The sequence below is a fragment of the Pygocentrus nattereri genome, chromosome 3 (genome assembly GCF_015220715.1).
Source record: "Pygocentrus nattereri isolate fPygNat1 chromosome 3, fPygNat1.pri, whole genome shotgun sequence".
Lineage (NCBI taxonomy): Eukaryota > Metazoa > Chordata > Actinopteri > Characiformes > Serrasalmidae > Pygocentrus > Pygocentrus nattereri.
The window spans coordinates 40294322-40311424 of NC_051213.1; the positions used below are offsets into that span (position 1 = coordinate 40294322).

The 17103-nt window shown below is 40.2% G+C and overlaps 1 protein-coding gene across 4 annotated transcripts in view; it reads right to left on the reverse strand.

Annotated features, from left to right (window-relative positions):
• The window catches only part of dlgap1b (discs, large (Drosophila) homolog-associated protein 1b), a 161771-nt gene that overhangs the window by 10095 nt on the left and 134573 nt on the right, over positions 1-17103 (reverse strand). For all 4 annotated transcript variants that reach the window (XM_037537057.1, XM_017715954.2, XM_037537058.1 and 1 more), the window contains 2 exons: positions 8109-8491; positions 7412-7494 (listed from right to left, as the gene is read on the reverse strand). In XM_037537057.1, coding sequence (XP_037392954.1) covers positions 7412-7494; positions 8109-8491 — 466 coding nt within the window. The remainder of the gene's footprint in view (positions 1-7411; positions 7495-8108; positions 8492-17103) is intronic.

Here is a 17103-nt window from a genome sequence, read left to right on the forward strand (position 1 = left end):
ATAAAACAATAATACAAAAAAGTAAAACAATAATGCACAACATGCACTGCAATAATTTGTTTTTCTCACGTATGTGCACATAGTAAAAAAGTAACAACACATTTTTAAATAAGACTATGGAAAATGTACAATTCAACATTTGCAAAAAATATTTAAAAAAGTAAGAGGATCCAGAACGACAATTATTAAAAATAGTCATATTTTCCATCTTTATACTGGTCATCTTTGCTGTTCATACCAATATGCTCTACAACTACAGTTCATGACCTTGTAGTTTTACAAATACATACACAAATGAAAATAGCTCTTTCAAGCAGAACAGTGCATTAAAGCAATCTGGCTGAGCTTTATTTGACAGTTTTTCTGCTACTTTACTTGCTGTGTGTAAGTATGTGTATTTGATCAGTGGGACACCTGCTCTACTCAGGGGTGTTGGAGCACACTGTCACCTCTCACCATGTCCCTGAATGTGCTGGCTGTGTGGAAACAAATTGCTCACGCATTTATTTTTCTGCATCAGTACATTAGAGGCCCTTAATGGTGCTCTTAGTAAATTAAGCCCTAAGGTTATTTTTTTCTTGCAGAGTAAGTTTGTCAAATGTGTGTCAGGGTGTATGTGATAGAGAAAGACACGGTGGTTAAAATGTAACTCCAATTCTAAGCAGGTAGGCTCTGTGTGTGAGAGAGAGTGTAAGTGTGTGTAGTAGGGGGAGGGCTGCCAGCAGGCCTGCTTCACATCAACTCAAGCAGCTAACTACTTCCTATAAATGAGGGCAATGATGAGAAAGAGAAAGACAGAGAGAAAAAAAGAAACTATACGTGAAAAAAGAGAAAGAATGAAATTGAATGAAATTACTATACTGCTTGTACACAACCCAATGCTATAACAATTTCTAAAATTTAGGGCTGTGAAACAATCCATAAATAATTTATGGATTTAAATTATCCACAAATAATTAATAATCCATAAATAAATTAACAATAAATAAATAATTGCAATAAATAACATTTGTCTAATTCCCTGAAATTTCAACCTAATGTGAGACTTTTTTTCTATTTAAAAAGCAGTGTTTTATCTATATGAATGGACGACTGGAATACATTTATTACATTCTATAATTCAGTAACAGTATATTGTGCTATATGAAAATAGGGTAAATGCAGTTTACAATTTTATTACCAGTGAAAGTAATGCAACTCCTCCATGACTGCTGCCGTCTTGCTTGTTTAAAGTGAAACTATAACAAACTTTCCACTCTGCCGTTACTTTGTTAATTAGCTGTGTGTTGGATGGATGGATGGATGGATGGATGGACAGATCAGAGGGAAATTCTTCAAAGAGGAAGAATTTTATTCCTAGTTGTCCTATGAGCACTGTTGAGTGCAGTCAACTGAAGACACCATGTGATGACAATATTACTGATGTTCATGGCACTGCTGACATCAGTGGTGTGTTTCTGTTTGCAAATGATGCACCAGACATCAGTTGCAGAGTCACATCAATAGCATGTGAGCAGCTGGGTTTCAAGCTGGAGCTACAGATGGTTTAAACTAGGAAACCAGGAAAATGGTGGTGGTGTTGACCATTTATCATGTTAGCACATTATTAACTCTGTTAACTCTGACACCATCAATGAAAATAACATAATGGTTTTCCACATATTTTATTCATATGATTAGACACCAAACCTCAACAATAAAAATTTGCAAAGGTAACACATGCGTGTCCCCGAAGCCCCATTTGAGGTGTTAAAGATTCCATGGTATAAAATTACTCTTCCATAAAATTACATTTTACAAAGAGCAGTAGTCTCTTTGGCATTTTAACTAGACCCTGTTATAGTGCACTTCCTTCGATGAGGCATCAGCTGTATTGGCTGCAATGTCCTCATATTATTGCTATGCCATCAAGGGAAGAGGAAAGGGACATAACACTCAGTAATCACTCTGTAATGTTCTGCAGATAAAGAGCACTTCTGTGCTAAAAGAGGACAGCATGTGTTTATTTGTGTGTGTGTGTGCACGTGTTTTATTGCTCCGGTCCACTCTCACTTAGTTACAAAGGCATGCTTCAGCAAAGTCCAAACACCACTGTCCTGTAAGTGTATGTGTGTGTGTCAAGGGTTCTCTCTCATCGTCTGGGAATCTGCTGCCCACAACCTCCCTGCAAGCACACATACATATGCACGCACACATGCACAAAGGTAGTTTCACGCAAGGAATTTCCAACCCACATTTTAAAATAATAGTGCATGCACTTTTTTGAGTAACATTACAACAGTAAAAGCCTTCCTTTACTTTAACATTAAGGTGAGCTTTAGGTGTAGCTTTACTTAGCTACAACAGTAATACAGAACTCTATGAAAGTACTGACTAGTATAATAACACCAACAAATGTGTGTTTATGTGAGATATTTGTCCTGGCTCCTGGCACTCTCTTTTGGGCAGCAGCCTGGCTTAGGTAAGCTAGTTTTACTAAAACATGACTGGACAGGATCTCTTTTCAATTAACTTTAACCAAAACACACACAGCGCAGGCCACAACAAATGAATTACTATTGCTCTCAGCTACTAACACTCTCTCTCTGGGATGGGACTGCTTTGAGGTTGAGTAGGAGGGGAGGGGGGGGGTGGGGGGTGGAGAGAGAAAGAGAGATGGAGAAAGAGAGAGAGATGATACTTGACCATGTCTGTGACCCCCAGCCTGCTGGCATCAAAATGGCTACAGCAACAGATGGTCTCTTATACACATACAGCAGCTGTTTTTTGCTCCCTGTCACTGGCCCCAGTGTATAAACTGTGCAGCTCTAGGGAAGATTTTTTAGCATGTGAATGTGCATGTGTATGTGATAGAGTGTTGATGATTTTTATCATTAGTATAATAAATTATGACAATTATAACACCATGTTCCTGAACATATCCTTCGTTGTAAAGTAGTTTTAGATCATGTGCCAACTGCATGTTTCATTACATGAAAAGGACAATTAAATTAAATCTGCATTTTTTCTGTATTGTGACATGCTTCATGAAATAGTCTTGCAGAATCGTGACCCCATTCATTCTTCTGAGCTTCTTCCCCATCGATGCAACCCCGCTCATACATTTGGGTGACTCCGACGCACAGAGCAAGCAATGCTTTGGATCTGATACTCACCAGACCTACCTCCATGCTGGATGTGACAGTAACTCCCCTGTATCGCTCTGATCACCACTTCCTATCTTTCTCACTCTCCATCCCTGCTACTCCTGTCCATTCCACCCCTTCATGCTCCTCCTCTGGATGCAACCTGCACTTCACTCCTTCCTCAACTTTCGCTTCAACTATCCTGACCACCCTTCCCCATCCTGATTCATTTTCTTCTCTCTCACTAGACTCACAGTTACAGCTACAGTTGCTTTCCTTTCTTCACTCTAATCTGCAGTTAACTTTCTGTATCCTCTCACCTCCAGGCCAGCAAGATGTTCTCCACCTGCTCCCTGGCTGACAGGTGTCCTTTGCAGCAACCAGCAAGAACTAAGGAAGGCTGAGAGAAGGTGGAGGAAATCCCAGCTCAACTTGGCTCTTCACTCCTACCAATCTCTCCCTTCCAAGTTCTCACTCGCAAATACTGCTGCAAAGTCATCTTTCTACAGAGCGAAACTGGAAGCATCAGCATCTGATCCAAACAAGCTCTTCAGCATTTTCTCCTCTCTCCTCAACCCTCCTCCTCTCCCTCCACCCTCTTCTCTTACCCCTGAGAACGTTGTCACCTTCTTTGAGGAGAAGGTTAATAGAATCCACCAGTCTTTTTCCTCTATTTCCACTCCCTCCACTAGATATCCTCCTCTCACTCCCAATGCCCTAAACTGTTTGTCTTCTCTTTCCACAGATGCTGTCCTTCAAATGATCAAATCCAGTAACCCAACCACCTGCCCACTGGATCCCATCCCATCTGCATTGTTCCAGTCAAGATCAGCCAAACTGTCATCTGTCCTGATTCTTCTTGACCTCTCACCAGGTTTTGACACGGTCAAACATACAATCTTTCTGGATGTCCTCACCCACGTTGGAATCACTGGCTATGCATGGAAGTGGTTCAAGTCCTATCTGGAGGATTGCTCTTATCAGGTAACATGGATAGGGTCCACATCTTCTCCATGCATGCTCTCCACTGGTATCCCGCTTGTTGCTGGGTCTCTTTCTCTTTACACTAGCTCTCTTGGTGATGGAATATCATCTCATGGCTTCTCTTATCACTGTTATGCTGATGACACTCAACTAATGCTTTCTTCTAACCGTCTGACACACAGGTTTCCAGTTGCATTTCGGCATGTCTGTCTGACATCCTTTCATGGATGGCAGCTCACCAACTGAAGCTCAATCCTAGAAAGACTGAGCTGCTACTCATTCCTGCAACTACAGCTCCTCATCATGATCATGCCATCTCATTTGAGATCTCTCTAACTGTTCTGTCTGTAGAGGCAAGAAGTCTTGGTGTGATTCTGGATGGAAAGTTACTGTTCTCGACTCACATCTCGAACCTAACTTGGTCATGTAGATTTCTCCTGTACAACATCTAGACGATCCGACCCTTTCTCACTCGAGAGGCAATCGAGGGGCTAGTGCAGTCTCTTGTCATCTCAAGGCTTGACTACTGCAACTCTCTCTTGGCTGGTCTTCCCATACAGGCCATCAAGCCTCTGCAACTCATCCAGAATGCGGCAGCACAGCTCTTCTTCAATCTTCCCAAGTTCAGTCATGTCATCCCACTGCTGCATTCCCTTCATTGGCTTCCTGTAGCTGCACACATCAGATTTAAAACCCTAATGCTGGCCTACAAAGCCAAAAATGGACAAGCCCCTCCCTACTTGATGGCAATGGTGAAATCTCGAAATGTGCCACGAGATCTTCGAGTTACGAGTACAGCTCAGCTTGACCCGCCATCCTTCAAAGTGCATGGAAGACAAGCATCAAGACTTCTCTGTACTGGCACCTAGGTGGTGGAACGAACTCCCACTGGCTGTCCATACAGCGAAGTCTTTCGCTGTCTTCAAACGCAGACTGAAGACACACTGAATTAAGTATTGATTGTAATGTATTGTACTGCACTTATGTATTGTATTGCACTGTTCTGTGCTCAGTGCTGTTCCTTTTTCTCTATTTATCAAAAGTTTCTAGCAGTATCTGAGCTCAGGACTAGCTTTCTCTCTAACCTATTGGTAACTAGCAAAGATACTTTCTCTAGATAGACAAAGCACTTCTTGTAAGGTGATCTGGATAAGAACGTCTGCTAAAAGCTCTAAATTTAAATGTAAATACCGACTGGAAACTTCATTAAGTATACCTCCCTGTATTGAGATCTTTGTTCTTTTCCTAAGGTCCGCTTACCACATAGGCGCCCTTTGCAGTTCTACAATTACAGACTGTAGTCCATCTGTTTCTCTGCATAAACCTTGTTCTTCAATGGTCAGGACCCCCACAGGACCACCAAAGAGCAGGTATTATTTGGGTGGTGGATCATTCTCAGCACTGAAGTGTCATTGACGTGATGAAATGTTGGTGTGTGTTGCATTGGAATGAGTGGTTCAGACACAGCATTGCTTAGGTTTTAAACGCTGTGTTCACTCACTGTCCACTCAGTTACACACCACTACCTAGATGCTCCACTGTAAAGTCAGAGCCAATAGCTCATACACTTGTGTCACCGTGATGCTGTTTATGTTCATAATCCTGTAGTCCTTCGTTAGTAGTCACAAGACACTGACCACAGTACACTGTTGGCTGGATATTTTTGGTTGGTGGATATTGTAAAAGGGGCAAATAAAGTATGCATAGAAAAAGATGGACTACAGTCTGTAATTATAGAACTACAAAAGTGCACCTGTATGGTAAATGGAGGTGATAAAGTGGACAAAAGAGTGTGGATACAAGGGCTACACTTAATGAAATGGCCGGTTGGTGTATGTGCTTTCCTCAATTTTTATGCTAACATGATATTAACCCTAATTTTGCAGTCACAGAACAGTATTTTGAGATCTGCAATAAATCCCTCTAGTGTGGCAACAAAATGATTATTGCTCATGCAACGATTCAGCATTGTGATTAGTCAGTGTACGATCTCAAACAGGTGCTCTGATATCTTGAAGCACGTTTGAAATTCTCAGCAATGAACCTTCAAGCATGACCTACTCTTCAACAAGCATTGTGAGAAAACTCTCCAGAAGCAAGCAACCAAAACTATAACAAACATGACGAAGGAGTTGCTGGAAAAAATCTGCTGCTCTCCACCACTTCTGAATGAATATTCATGGTGGGTCCAAGGAAAGTCCATACAAAATGCATGTGCTGATTTGGATAATAAACGCTTGGAGCTTAAATTATAGAAAAAAAGTACCACTTAAACATAAACTCAATTGGATACTTTCCTCAAATCATCTGCAAAGGGTTAGTGTGGCTGCAGATCTTCATTCCATACATGTAGAAGTAACAGTCTGTTTTACAGTATATCATATTGCATCGTATTGTGTCACTGTACCATGCCTAGCAACTAGGCATGAGTAGCGATGAGCTGCAACCAATGAGAGCATGAAAAAAACTTCCCAGGAATGAAGCATGAGCAACCAAAACAATAAAAACATGATTCTGCGGTCACTGTCTTGCGAACAACATATTATCTTGCAGCGGGTGTGTTTGCTGGATGTTAACATATTAGCTAAGGCCTATTCACAACAAGTATGCCTTTTTTAAATGATTTTGTTGTAGTGGAAGCTCCATAACAAGTTTCTTTTTTCAAACACTCAACGGGGGAGAGGGAGCACTAGTGACAATTAATTTATTGTACCTTTAAAGCACTACAACTAAAAGGTGCACACACTAGGAACAAACATTGTGCAAAAAAGACTAAACATAAACAGACTAGCATTCAACAAGATAAACAGTTGCTAAGTTGTACTAAGATATTCACCAGTCTTTCAGCTATGGTCTGCCATGTATATTCTTTAATGTATGCATTTTTATCATCAGCATGCTATACAAGCATCTGCACTCTGCCACAAGCAAGATGAGCAGTTCTGCCAAGGATGTCACTAAAACTTACCTAGATTTTAAGATGTTCAAACTGATTCGAATGTATTATAATAATATTCAATAAAGTGTGTGTTCATTTTTTAACAAAATCTGAATAAAATAAACATTACATTCAAATGTGTAAATATACAGCTTGATGTCTTGTTTCATTGTCTATGTTGCACTACTGTGAAAACGTTAGACATTTGTGTATTCAGTATATTTTTAACAATTCTAAACCATACCAAAATATTTTGACCGAACAGATCAATGCTGAAATTGCGCGGGGCACTGAATCATTTCCTACAGAACTGTAAAATGAACGAAATTCTTGTGTGAGATAGCAAGTGTGTCGTCATGCTCACCATCGCTCCTCCTCTACTTGAATTCCCACTGACTGAAACTTGCAGTGTTCTTCTGACCCAGCCCTGTCCTCGGGACCATCCACCTGAACAGGCATACAAACACACAGTCAACATCAGCATTTAAGTATTTCCCCTTAATCCTTTCACATGTCCTAAGTGCATAAGAAACAGCAATTCACAAAGTATTGAAAGTTTAGTGCGTTTTCAACATTACAAAGAAGCAAACAATCTAACATTATAATTGTTCAAAGTTTAAATCCAGGGTTTGTTTTAATTACTTGGATTTTGCATAACTACTCATTGCAAACAGCTGTTAAAGCAATTGAAGGATTAGACTTTGTTCAAGATGCATGTTCATTGTACACTCTCAGCATGCTACTCTAAAAGAATTGTCAGGTTGAACCTGGTTTTTCTATCAAATTCATAACGATAAAAATCATTACTTAAACATCAGTTTTTGCATACAACCACTGTTAAATTCAAAGGAAGGCACAGATTCATAAAGATTCATAAATGAGGCTCCACGCCACGAGTTCAAATTTATGTAGCCTGTTTCATAGACAGACTGTAATCAATGCATTCGAGTCACTAGGTATTCACGAGTTCAAGTGTGTTATTGTAACTTTTATCCAAGCAGTACAGAACGCTTGATCCTTTCCAAGAGTATGTAGAATGTCAAGTTTATTTCTGTTCAAACCTGTATGCCTATAGACAGACATTTCCTCAGAGCATCCCTCTTGCCATCCTGAGATATGTGGGTGACGTTAGTGGTTGTTGCTGTGGTGATGGTGATGGTACTGTTAGTCACATGCTGGCTGGCGGGTCCGTGGACTTGGGCATTAGCTGCTTCGATGGCTGCAGTCAGAGCCTTCATGCTGTCAATACTCTCTGTGGAGTTGCTGAGACCAGACTGTGCCGTGGCCAGGGCACGGTTAGCCGGGTTGCTGTTCAGCTCGCTGTAGGCATCCTGTGCTGACTCTGTGCTGCTCTGAGCTGTGATGGAAATGTATGGCCGGGTGGGTGTCGACCTAGGAGGGACTGGGGGCGGGGTCTTCTTGTAGGTGGTGATGCATGATGATACTGCAGGAAGAGAGATCAGAAAAAAAAATGACTACTGAGATGAGATGCACCTGGTCAAGCAAACATATAGGCTGTGTTCAAAATCTTCCCCTAATTACAATTCCCTACACTGGACTATAAGCACTACATTGAACAGTAATCTTGCAGTGATTTTGTACACAGTAAATAAATCGTGGTCATCACTCTTCAACAGTAACTGCATTCTTCTGCATAAGCACACAAAACATCATATCATCATTGACATTTTCCTCCCGTGATATTTGTCCGTAACTCTTAAAACCAAACAACACCTTATGGCCATTCTATTCCATCTATGCTGCCATACTAAGCATCTCTTCTTGATAGCTGATATGTTACTAGTCTTAGTTTGAATTTCATATGCTGTGTATTTGTACACACAGTAGAGCAGAATGCAATCCAGTATATTAGTGTTGTGTAAAATACAGAACAACAGATTAGTGTAATGTTTTGTGATATTCTTCAGAGCACAATACAGTTGTATAGTGTAGTGCAGGTTCATGAAACAATAGAACAGAACTGATTAGAATAGTATAGATGATACAGAATAGGAGAAAAACCTAGAACAGAATATTAAGTATTGAGAGAGTATGAAGCAAAAATGAATGAAGAACAGATTACAGAGGAACAATGCAGGAGAGAATTCTCCTTATGTTCAACTACATTACTAAGATCATTGCAAAGAAACCACAGAGGCTCCTTAACTGTATGGTAGAAGATCAAATATACAGTAGACATAACTGATAAGGTAGAAAAAAGCACAGCAGTCCACAATGAGTCCACTGTAAAAGGAAACTAAAACTGGGCCAAGGCAGCCATTGCCTGTCTAGCTGGCTGTATATCCTGCCTCAGAACTAAACTGCTGAAGACAGTAAGGACACATACAGAAAGGCAGTGATATAGAACTTTGGGGCCAGTGCTGATAACCCATAACTTCACACTATATTCCATACATGAAATGCATCGGACATAAGATTATTAAGTAATTTAAATGACATGACAATTTTTGTAAAATGTAGGCTATTTTATGTAATATATTACATTGTTTAGAAAGACTTATAATATTTACCAAATTTCAGCAACGTGTGAAAGTTGCAGATGTAAGCATGAGTGCATGGGATGCACAAATGAGACAAATTACCTGAAAAATTTGGACTTTTGTCAGTCCCAGAGAAGCTGCCCTGTGTTTACATATATGCAGCTTTTACCTTGTTAGGGTTTGGGTTAGAAAGAAAAACTGACCCAATATTGGTCTAGCTATATATTGTTCAGTTCAGAGCACTTTGTAGTTCTACAATTACAGACTGTAGTCCATCAATTGCTATGCATTCCTTGTTACCCCCCTTTTACCCTGTTTTTCAATAGTCAGCACCCCCACAGGACCATCACACAACAGGTGTTATTTGGGTGGTGGATCATACTTAGCACTGCAGTGACACTGACATGGTGGTGGTGAGTTAATTAGAGTGCTGCGCTGGTATGAAAGGATCAGACACAGCAGTGTTGCTGGAGTTTTGAAAGACAAGTGTCACTGCTGGACTGAGAATTGTCCACCTAACAAAAATATCCAGCCAACAGCGTCCTGTGGGCAATGTCCTATGACCACTGATGAAGGACTACAGGATGACTAGCACAAACTGTGCAGCAACAGATGAGCTACTGTCTCTGGAATCTACAGCGTGGACCAACAAGGTGGACATGTCTAAAAGAATGGACAGTGAGTGGACATTGTGTTTAAAAACTTCAATGTAGATAAAAAGAATGAAAAGATTAAAAAGTCAGTGTATACCGAAACGGTCCAAGAATTTTAATTATAGCATGATATCGATTTTTAACTGTATATCCCAGTACTTACGCCAACATCAGACAAAATATAGTACTTAATTTTTTTTTAGCAAATATCACATCAGCTGCCAATATGTTAAGTTCCTCTTCACATGCTGAAAAGTTGCTGGGAAAAAAAAGCAAAAGTTGTGTAAGGGAATGCATAGAAGAGTTGAATCACAGTAAAGGGGAAAAAACAAGCCAAAAGCACATCTCTCCACTTCTGCTCTGCGCTCTTCCTGCCTGTGTGTCTCAGAATAGCACAGCTGTCAGAGAAGACTAAACACGCTGTGTCCATGTGTGTGGCAGTGTGTGTGTGTGTGTGTGTGTGAGTGAGTGAGAGAGAGAGAGAGAGAGAGAGAGAGAGAGAGAGAGAGAGAGAGAGAGAGACTGAATAGTGGTTGTGCATTTTCTTACAGCTTCTTAATTTCCTGCTGCTGGCAGGAGCAGGTTAGTACAGGCCTACACACACACACACACACAGATGAACATCAGAGAACATGAAGGGTACGTTGACATTTCTTTTTCCTCCTGACACTCTGCATGTGAGCGTGTTTAAGTGTATGTGTGTTTCTACTTCTGTGTTAGACTACAGCACTACAGGCAGAAGAGGAATAGTGTCCTGTAATAGCTCTGAATCACACACACACACACACACACACACACACACACACACACACACACACACACACATAAATACATAAACATGTAAGCTAGATCAGTAACAAAGAAGTGCAGGCTTGTGTTAGAGGTCTGCTCCCCAACCTGCTAACATCAATCAATATTAGGCCCACCAAAATATCACATTTCAGGCATTGTAGTCTGTATCTCTACACTATAGTCTACAGTTGTGCTTGGAGTTTGAGGACAGGGTGAACATGAATGAAACCTGGGGTGACATTCAGCAATACACCAGTTCCATTCACATCAAGAATAATCTTTCCCCTTGTTTGCTAGGCTCATCCAAAGAGTGTTAAGCAATTCTGCAAGTAGCAATTCTAATGAGAAGAATGTTAGCGCACCGGGGCTTAAAGTTAATCAGAAGAGGGTGGACACTGTTCTCTACCAGGCATGATTGGCAATGCCACAAAGTTTAGAATCCACACACTGACAAAGTTTAGAATCCACACACACACTCACAAAGTTTAGAATCCACACTTTCACTTGTTTCAATGAACTGGGAGTAAGAAAGTATTAATATTGAATTACATCAGCCTTTTGTTATGAGCGGCAACATTTGCAAGTTCTTAATATCAATAAAATAAATTTGAAGCTTTGATGACTTTATCTGAGCGTGATAAGATATTTTATACAGTTGAGATATTATAAGGCCTCGGGTCAAATGACAATGGCTGTTGCAGACACACGTATACACAAGCAGCTCAGGTTTAGAAGGTTGTCTGGCTGCAGGAGAACAAAAAGGAAGCCTGTTGTCAAGACAATGTCAAAGGCTTCTCAAAAGGTAGTAGCTCACACACACACACACACACACACACACACACACACACACACACACAAACACAGTTCTGGCTGTATTCTTTTAAGCAACTAAAACAGAAAATAATCTGTAACGCCAGATGTGTACCTTTGTACTTCCTTGTTACAAGGACTCACATTTTATTACAATGTCAGGACATGGAGTCAGTGTTCTATAAATAAGTATCCATACTTACTCAGAATTTAAGCCTAACTCTAAACTGTTGGTGCTGCAAGTTAACCCTATTTTTCTTTACTTTTTCTGTGATGCCATGCCACTTTGGTCCTAAAAAAGCACATTGTCTCTCTCTCATATAACAGTTGGCCAATGATCAGCATGCCCAGACATAATAAGAGGCAATACATGTGCTTCATTGCTGTCTCATTAGGCTGAAAGCAGGATCTCTGCACTGAAGGGCTAAAACAAGGAATGAAGAAAAAAGAAAGAAAGGAAAGGAGGAGGAGAGCAGACGAGGGAGGGCTTTGATTGAGTTTGGGGGGATCTACCATTCACGCTCCCCCGTCGGCCTGCGCGGGCCGTTTGAAGCTTCTGACAAAGAAGGATTTGTTGGCTCAGGGCCAGTGGGAGGTTGGGGGGATGAAGGGGGGCTGTCATTCAGCAACCTCTTCACTCTCCTCCTCTCTTTCGGTCCCTGTCCAGCTCCTTCTATTTCCTTTCCCTTTCAGAATGAGAAGGCTCGCTGCATGCTGTTTTTGCCAGAGAGCACAGCCAATTAGTGTTCAACCGGAGATCAGCTGAAAAGTTGGATGAAATGTTTTTGTCTGAAACAGTTATTCTTCTACTGAGATACAGTACTGCAAAAAATTCAAAAACCACCCTTTAATTGTTAAATTTTCAGTCAAGATAGCCATTATTTACAAGTTAGGGAAAAGAGGAGACGTATTTACCAAAAAAACCCCACACAGAAGCCTGAACAACTAAGCACAATATATTTTTCAGTATTTAGTGAGTCAACTTTTTGTTTTGTTTTTAGTTTTTCTAAGAAATCTGCAGACATTTCTCCACACTTTCAAAGTTCAGTCTTAGGAGTTGGTTGCTTTTTCTGCCTCTCACTACCCAAGTAATTTCAAGCATATCCAGTGATGAGGTCAGGGTTATGGAGTGGCCAAACTATTGTTCTGAGGACACCAGCAGCTCGTTTATGCTGTTTATCTGATGATGGCAGTTTTGACATCCTGCACAGTTGCTAGGAGTCGTATTTTCTCTGTAACTTTTAAAAATCTTTTGAATTCCAGTCCTGGAAACATACGTTTTTCCTTTGGCTTTCCCCATCCTTGGGGAAAATGTATTAATGAATTATTTCATAACTAATTTCCTCAGAAATATGTACTGAAAATGCACAACTTACTTAAAGGCAATTTTGACTGGAAATTAAATAAATGGAGAGTGATCTCTAACGTTTGCACTGTACTCTATTGTGTGTGAAAGCTGCATTTTTGAAAATGTTAGTTGGGTGTATTGCAAATTCTGACTATGCAGATCACCTGTGTATGTTTGTGTGTGTGTGTATGTTTGGAAATAAGTGCGATTCTAAAACAAATCTAGACTCATGCAGAGACAAACATGCACACGCAGATAAAAACACACACAAAGGTCAGCTGGACTGCCGCGTGTAAGTGGCCAATGGGCTGGCCTGTAAGTGTGTGTGTGTGTGTGTGTGTGTGTGTATAAGGAGCGCAGGGTGTGGAGTGACAGTTCAGTCCAGCTGCAGTGTGTTTGGAAAGGGGCGGGCTCTCTTTCCCTGGCTTACCCTCTCTCTCACCCTTTCTTTCTTTTGCTCTCCCTCACACACACACACGCGCTCTGTCTGCACAGACAGCTGGAGTCCTTTGTGATAGCGTAGCTCTGGCAACAGGCAGGAACATGAATTCCATGCCCTTTCTACAGAGCGGCCCGTCTGTGGGTGTGTGCATGTGTCTGTTTCAGCAGAAGACGGACCACCAGACCGGCTAATGTTCAAGCTGCTCTACCTTAAATGTGCACAGAACAAATGTAACAGAAAGAATAGTGTTTTGGTTTACTTGTCATTGTTAACAAACTGCAAATGTGCTTAGACAGGAAAAGAGTTTCAAAATTTGATCAAGGACTGATGTACCTATGCTCCATCCAAAAATGCAGTCTTTGTAGTTAGCTTTACAGAAAAAATCTCATTCACCCTACTGAGAAACTATAACAAATCCCAGTTTTGGTAAATATACCTAAATTTTGTGGGGTTTTTAGTTTCAAATGGTGTTTAACTTTGTATGTTTTTGAAAATTCACAGAGTAGACGGGTTGCACTGAGGCTAACACAGGTTGTCGTTGCTGTTCCCTACTTCCAACAAACATAACCCAGATTGGTAGTATAGCATTCTAAGCTGGAAACTTTTCAAGCAACTTTCAACAAAGCATGCTACAACTTCTTATTGCATATTATCCAACTTATTGCTATATGAATGTATTTGTGGACCATCCATTACTGTTGGATCTTCAATTTCTTTTTACATATAAACAAAATGTTTGAAAATGTGGAATACCTGCACACACATATCCTTTCCAATTAAAGCCATGTGTGTGTTTGTGTTCATGTCTGCCTGGTTACTGTGCAAGTAACCTACTTTCCCCCAGTCCAAGTTCACCAACACACAACTGCACGGCCTACTTCCCTCCACACCCTACAGTTGTCAACTGCCCTGTCAATCAATGACAGAAGACACAAACACACCGTGGTCAATGAGTGACAGATGGCACTGAATCTGCAACCTGAACCAAACCTAGGTCATGTTACATACACGGTACACAATTTTGATTACTTCATAATAGCAACACCTATTTGAAATATCTTTGCAATGTATGTCTGTTCATTAAATAAATACTCAGTTGCACCATTTATAAATGTACCACTTACCACCCTTACTATTACTACTACTATCACTATGACGTTGTTATCACTATATAATAAGTTTTAGAACTTTAAACAATTCATTTTATGCTCTATAAGTATTCCAAAGTTTTCAAAGAGCTTGAGTCTCTCTCTCTCTCTTTCTTTCTCTCTCTCTCTCTCTCTCTCCCTCTATTGTCTTAAAGCAAAGCAAAGCCATGCCCTGAAGGATGAGAGAAGGAGGATGAGATTAGCTTAGCGGGCCATTTACTTTAGTTCCTGTCTTAACATTCCTGCTGCCACTCAGAGTGAGAAATAGGTTCTAAACCTCTTTCACACTCACACATACCCATGTTTTTATGCACTGTCAGGACCTCAGGTCTCTTATTTTCACTGTTTTGTACATGCTAGAATAATGAAGACTTCAAAACTGACATCTCAAACCTCAAACTTCATACCTTAAAACTACAAATAACATATCAAATTATCCAAAAAGAGTCTTTTAGAAATTTTCTGTAGTCTCGTAGTCTCTTTTAGAAATTAGACCCCTTTTGCCTCGCTGTGACTCCTTTTAGTGTTGAAGATACACATATGCTCAGACAGTGGCGTAGTTAAAAACCGTCTGGGTTTTTGAATGCTGTCTCAGCATATATGCATCTTCTTCAGTCCTGTTAGAAAAGCAGAAAAGCTCCTCAGGTGGCTCCTCATGAAGCTGCTTGATAGAATACTAATAGCATGTAAAGTCACAGCAAGGCAAAAGGGGGCTGATTTCTAAAAGATCCATCCTGTCATGCACCGGAATAGTTAAAAAATAAATAGAGAGACACATATAAGTAACTGTACTAGTAACTAAGTAACTAGTAATTTCATATTTTTATTACCTGCTCACAGACTAACATTAAGGCTTTAACATTAATGCTCAGTGCATGGTGCAGTTCCCCTCCACTCACTCACTCACCCTGTCTGCTTGAGTCTGTCTGCATACCTGTGTGATGACAGAACAGTGTATGTGTGTGGGAGGTAGAGAGAGAGTTGTGTCCTGCTGTGCTCTTTTCCCTCAGAGCAAAGGGCCCCTCTAAGTGAATATTACAGGCCACTTACATGTGGTGTTTACTACTAACCAAAAACATACCTACATATGCAAATACAGCACTGCGCAAATGTCAGAGACCAGCCTTTATTCATTTCAACAGCCATTAAGCACAATTTTTCATTAAGCATTCATTTTTCAGAAGATATTTAGGTGCAAAGACAGGATTTTCCAAAGGTAGAACTCAAAAAATTATTAAAGCACGTAGAGAAATGAGACTTCCAATAAGCATGTAAGACCTGCAAGACCACCAAAACTGTCACCATCAGATAAACAGCACTTACTGGACTGAACACCCCAGAGCCTAGTCATCAAAATCATTGAATATGTTGGGATTCTGTGGATTATGAGAGGCAGAAAATGCAGCCAACTTCTAAGACTGAACTTGTGAAAAAACATCCATGAAGATTTGTGCCTGATTACTTAATGGCAAGAAATTTTGCATGGTAAAAATGCAAATTTTTAAAGCACAAATCTTTAAAAATGGCTATTTTTATATATATTTATCTAATTTTCTCTATATGTTTTCATCTTTTTTGCTCCTGACACTGAAAACCGAATGGCTTGTTCTTAATAGCCGTCTTCCTGGAAAATAAATAAATGACTGGTAGTTTCTGACATTTGTACAGTATGTTGCCAAATATAAACATATGCAGAGACATGGAGCAACTAAACTTCATCACTTCTATGGTAGACAGTTTGAGTGGGTATGTTCTGAGAAGACTTTAAAGGTAGAGATGTATGGCCAAAAAGGCCATAATGTGACACCACAACACATTAACATACAAATACTGAGGCATGCGGTCAAGAGTTCACACCTGAATTTACCACACACACCAACCAAAAACAACCAAAACAGATTTAGCACAGGGAATCAACAAAAAGTGCTTCTTTCAGGAGACAATTTAAAATAAACTACTAAAAACGGTTACAGAACGCTGAAAATATTTCTAAAAGAAATAAAATAGGCACTGCAACAGCATTCATCTGCAACAACTTCTCATTAGTTCTCCTTGTGTCTCCAGGTTTGACCTCTGACCTCTGGCATCCTGTGCAGGGGGGTGGGGAAAGAACCTAACGGAATGCTGCATGTATGTGTGGCTCTGTACTTCGATGGTGTTCCATAGTGCTCCAGGACTCAAGCTGTTGTCCTTGTGAGATTCAAAGAAGCAGCTCAGTAAAAATGTAAAATGTTGGTAGCAATTAATGAAAGCAAATGGCCAACACTTAATCTCACAACAAGTATTATGCTCCTTTCATTGTTAGCAATATTAGCATATTTTGTCAATGTAGTCTTTCAAGAAACCCACCCCCATCTCTCTC